The sequence below is a fragment of the Pseudoliparis swirei genome, chromosome 11 (assembly GCF_029220125.1).
Source record: "Pseudoliparis swirei isolate HS2019 ecotype Mariana Trench chromosome 11, NWPU_hadal_v1, whole genome shotgun sequence".
Lineage (NCBI taxonomy): Eukaryota > Metazoa > Chordata > Actinopteri > Perciformes > Liparidae > Pseudoliparis > Pseudoliparis swirei.
The window spans coordinates 15,022,026-15,027,524 of record NC_079398.1 but is presented as its reverse complement, the minus strand read 5'-3'; the positions used below and the strand labels follow the sequence as shown (position 1 = coordinate 15,027,524).

The following is a 5,499-nucleotide window of genomic DNA, read 5'->3' as shown; positions in this document are numbered from 1 at the left end:
CAAAGCAGTCCTTGAGATGTTCTTCACATGGAGTTGAAGGACAAGTCCTGATCCAGGAGAACAGAGGTTATCTACAGTGGTGTTGATGCCAGGGCAATGCGGTCTACAGAAATCACATCACCAGATCATTGATCTCTGAGCTGTTCACAGTCAATAACTTCAGTTTGTCAGTTTAACATCAAGAAGTTCCAGCTCATCATGTTTTATGTCTTTAAGACATCTTGAAGTCCAGTGAGCTGGTTGGTCTCCTCTGGTTTGATCAGAGATATAATTGAGTATCATCTGCATAACAATGAAAGTTTAATTCAATTCAGTTTCATATCAGTTTATTTTGTATATCCCGATATCACAAATTACAAACTTTCCTCAGAAGGGTTTACAGTCTGTACCCATAGACATCCCTGACCTTTGACCTCACATCAGATAAACTCCCAATAAATAGAAAAAACTCTTTCAAAGGGGAAAAAAGGGAAGAAACATTCAGGAGAGAACAGAGGAGGATCAATAGATGTCATGTGACCAGATGAACACTAGATGTCATGACCATTACAGAGATGAGTCCTCTATCAGCACTAAGGTCTAACAAGACCAGTACAGAGATGAGTCCTCTATCAGCACTAAGGTCTAACAAGACCAGTACAGAGATGAGTCCTAACCCTGTCATGTCTCGGTGGTGTTTTCTAAATCCTGACTGAAACTCCTCAAATAAACTATTATGAGTGTCTCACACCAGTCACACAACTGGTGTGAGACCACTTCCTCAAGGACCTTAGAGAGGAAGGGGGGTCAGAGGTCGGTCTGTTGGACCTGGACCCGGTCTGCTCCGTTTCAGTGTGATTCTTGTGTTCTCCTTGTAAGTGATTACAGTAATGAAGTGATGCTGCCACCTGCTGGATGAAACAAAGTGATTCAGTTAAAAAAGATCAATGTTTACATTGCTAAATTAAATTCTCTCTCTCTCTCTCTCTCTCTCTCTCTCTCTCTCTCTCTCTCTCTCTCTCTCTCTCTCTCTCTCTCTCTCTCTCTCTCTCTCTCTCTCTCTCTCTCTCTCTCTCTCTCTCTCTCTCTCCACCAGAGAGAGAGAACAAACTTGTACACTTAACAACATTGATTTTCATTTAACGAATCACCTCGTTTCATCCAGCAGGTGGGAGCATCACGTCAGGGTCCGGGTCTAACACACCAGACTGGGACCCAACGTTCAAAATGTAAATTAATTTTATTTAACACACATATAGATTTTTAAATAGCAATAATATTTATTTATCAAAAGGCAAAAATAACGTTCCTTATTTTAATAAAGTTAAAGTATTTAAAGAAATACAACATAGTTCAATCATTAGCGTCAATTTAAACTTATTCACAGAGGTTTGTGTCCAAAACATGTATAAACTAGAATGGGCACTCGCTAGAGCGCATACCTTCGCATATCACAAGATTGGGCATTGAATTATGAACATTTTGGCATTAGTTGCATGCCAATTGGATAAAAATTGACTGTGCTATGGTAAAACGAAGATGTTGACCTTTTCATGACCTTGACCTTTGACCCGATCAATCCCAAAATCTAATCAAATGGTCCCCGGATAATAGCCAATCATCCCACCAAATTTCATGCGATTCGGTTTAATACTTTTTGAGTTATGCGAGTAAGACGCATACAAATAAATAAATACACGGCGATCAAAACATTACCTTCCGCATTTTCAATGCGAAAGTAATCAATTGACATTGGCTTTTTCCTAATTTTTTTTTTTTTATAACATTTATTTAATGTCCTGATTCATATTCTCTTGAAATAATCATTGATCACTTTAATTGACTAAAAACAATTGAATGTTCTCTTTAGTTCTTTAGTGCTCAGCTTCACCCGAACACAAACTCCTAACCTAAACCCAGAAAATATCATAAAAATAAAAATAATTATAAGAATAATCATTTTCTAACTTTCTGGAAAGTTTGCGTCATTTTTGAGACACTGATGATGTCACTGACAACCAATCACAGCCCTCTTTTATCATGGTGCTTTCTCATTGGCTGTTTCAAAAGAATCCCTGGCAGCATTGCCCTTCATCGCCATTTTCTCTGCCTCTTTTCTGGCTGCTTTCTTCGATTTCCTCATCAAGCAACATTTCACCGTCACTGCGCCGACTAACAGCAGCACGACCAGCGCCGCCACAGCGGCCAGCACCGGGACCAGGGGACCGCTGGTCGTCGTATCTGCGCATGCCGGCGAGTCCTCGTTGTGCTGTTTCCCGTTGTCATCGGAGCAGAAGCACCTGTAGGAGCCCTCCGTGTTCAGGCAGGTGTGCCTGCAGGGGGCGCTGCTGCCACCGCACTCGTCGACGTCCACACAGTGTCCAGAAGCATCTTTTCGGAAGCCGTTCCCACACGACAGGCAGACGTTGCTGAAGTTGGCGGGGGAGTCGTCCAGCAGCCGCCACACAGCGGGACGGCCCGAGCAGCGAAGCTCCACCGGGTCTGTGGACCAGCACTCCACCTGGATCCTGCTGCTGTTGTGAAAACTAATGGAGCGAGCGCTGGGGATCAGAGGGTGCTGACAGGAATCCGAACCAGGATTAGGATCAGGTCCCTGCAGTTCAGGTCCAGTGTCATGCTTCAGGTCAGCTTCTGATCCTGGGGAAGGAAGTCCAGGGGCAGGATTAGCTGGTTCTGGTTTTTCTGTTGCAGGTATTAGTTCAGGTTCAGCTGGTTTAGGTGGTTCTGGTGTAGCTGGGTTGATTGGTTCTGGTGCAGCTGGTTTGATTGGCTCTGGTACAGCTGGTTTTGGTGGTTCTGGTGCATCTGGTTTTGGTGGTTCTGATCCAGCTGGTTTTGGTGGTTCTGGTGCAGCTGGTTTTGGTGGTTCTGATCCAGCTGGTTTTGGTGGTTCAGGTGCAGCTGGTTTTGGTGGTTCAGGTGCAGCTGGTTTTGGTGTTTCTGATCCAGCTGGTTTTGGTGCTTCAGGTGCAGCTGACTTGGGTGGTTCTGGTGCAGCTGGTTTTGGTGGTTCTGGTGCAGCTGGTTTAACGCTGGTCTCTCTGTCCCTCAGCTTACATATGAACTGGTACCTGTTCTTACAGGTGACAGGGATCAGACCCCATCTGGTCACCTTCGATCCGTCCCACTCCCCCTTTAGTGCCGCACAGCGAACCGTCGTGCAGGTGTACTTGGGTTCTTCGGTCCAGCGGCTCACCTGCGAGTCCTCGCTGCCGTCCTCCGTCCACTTGAATCCTCTCAGTGGCAACGTGGGAACGACACAATTGTGTTTGACCTTCCTCAGCCCGACCCAGAAGGTGAATTCCTTCTGATTAGTGGACGACGACTGGGAGATGAGCCCGAGGATGTCTGCCACCTCCGGCTCGGTAGCGATGGTGGTGAGGACGCCGGGGGAACAGTCCTCGGCAGCCCGGTCGAAGCTCACCTGGGCTTGGTGGATGGTGTATTGTGGTGGTGAGGGCAGGTCGGCCCAGATGGTTCTGAACAGGATCACAAGCTGAATCCAGCAGAACCAAGACTCCATCTTCTCTGATGTCAGTCTATCAAAATAGGAACAAATTCACACAAAGTTTGTGTTTGTTGAAACTGTGAACGTGTGAATGTTAACAGTTTGATCTCTTATTTTCACTCATATACAAGCATGTAATACATGGTCTATTACCATGTAATACATGATTTATTACCACGTAATACATGATCTATTACCACGTAATACATGATCTATTACCATGTAATACATGATTTATTACCACGTAATACATGATCTATTACAATGTAATACATTATCTATTACCATGTAATACATGATTTATTACCACGTAATACATGATCTATTACAATGTAATACATGGTCTATTACCATGTAATACATGATTTATTACCACGTAATACATGATCTATTACCACGTAATACATGATCTATTACAATGTAATACATGATCTATTACCATGTAATACATGATTTATTACCACATGATCTATTACAATGTAATACATTATCTATTACCATGTAATACATGATTTATTACCATGTAATATTGCTCTAAGAAGATAAAAAAAGATTTTCCTATAGGGGTATTAATATATTGTTTTATAGTAGTTGATAAACACATTATCAAACACTTATACCTGCTTACAGCTAAAGTCTATTATATTCTATATATATGTATATATATGTGTATATATATATGTATATATATGTCCCTCTGTCTCTTGACATCTTTAATGGGAGCACAAACCGCCGTCTGCAGCTACCAGCTCACATTATAACTCACCATGAGAAGTTCTGATTATTTGAATTCACAAATGTTGGTTAGTCTCAGGTGGAATACAGCTGAACAAATCAGTTTACATCAATTTATGTCACATGTTAATACTAAATCTGCTTTCTGAATGATGCTCTATCAAAATCCCAACTTTTCAAAGGGAGTGTACATAAATTGAATTAACTGTCCATCAGACATTTTTAAAGTTTGCTCATAAAGACAAATTTGAGGCAAAAGTAAGCAAAGAATGTAAGTAGTGAGTAGTTAGAAAGAGGATTTGAGATATGGAGCCATATGTGATATCAGATAGGGGGACGCTTCCTCTCTGACGGATCTTTATCACTTTAATCGTGTTAATGTTCAAAACTTTTCTTACCCTATAATTGCTCCAACTGATCTCCTCCGTTCTTGTTGAATGTCTTCTTCTTTTCCTCTAGTTTTTACTCCTTCAGGTTCCAGTGTCTCTCTTACTGTGTTTTTCCCGTTTCTCTTGGTTTCTCCTCCACAGTAGCGTTACTAACAGAAGGACTGCAGACCCCCGCCCCCCCCCCCCACCCCACCCCCCCGGACAGGAAGTGTGTGGTGTCTTGATACAGAAAGCTAGTTTCCTCCAGAGAAATGTTGCTCACTCAAAGAAACCGCAGTCGACATTGTGACCAGTTTGATGTCTGAACCAAACGTGAATCTGACTTTGATTCATTATTATTAATGAATTAATTGATAGTTTTACGTGAGGAGAAAAGTCATGCCGAGTATCAAAGAGGAATGGATCGAATTCAATGCACTGAAATAACATTAATAACCCATTTTAAGTTTCAAATGTGTACATTTCTGCATTGAGTTCATGCACCAACAAAACATTTACAAAATGGTCCATGCTAAATAATTATTGAAATAACGTTTTTTTGTGAAACTGTTTTTCTGTATTCCTTTCAAATAAATGGATACAATTTCAATCAATTCCAAGTAAACCAGATGTCAGACAAAAACTAATAAAATGTCCAAGCAAAATTCTATCTGTGCAAAGAAGAACAAATATTTGGCAAAATAATTCCTTATTGTGGCATAAAATAGCCGGTTTAGCAATGAACATCTTTTCAACATAAGAACAATCACATGCAGCTGGTGCCAAACACAACCAGTGCAGACGTGTGTGAGCCATATGTTGAGTTACAGCTGCTCAGTTCATGTTCAATGACGAGTGTCTGTAAAATGACTCGTATTTCTGCTCAAC

The 5,499-nt window shown here is 41.7% G+C and overlaps 1 protein-coding gene across 1 annotated transcript; it reads right to left on the bottom strand.

The window, feature by feature from the left end:
• Window positions 1-309: 309 nt before the first annotated feature.
• Window positions 310-4,740, bottom strand: clec14a (C-type lectin domain containing 14A). Its single transcript, XM_056426402.1, has 2 exons — window positions 4,642-4,740; window positions 310-3,539 (listed from the first exon to the last, which is right to left on the bottom strand). The coding sequence occupies exon 2, from the start codon at window positions 3,521-3,523 to the stop codon at window positions 2,018-2,020; it is 1,506 nt and encodes a 501-aa protein (XP_056282377.1). The 5' UTR covers window positions 3,524-3,539; window positions 4,642-4,740; the 3' UTR covers window positions 310-2,017.
• Window positions 4,741-5,499: the final 759 nt, after the last annotated feature.

Bases quoted from the DNA above. Each gene is read 5' to 3' on its own strand.
- clec14a (XM_056426402.1), bottom strand. From the start codon at position 3,523: ATGGAGTCTTGGTTCTGCTGGATTCAGCTTGTGATCCTGTTCAGAACC.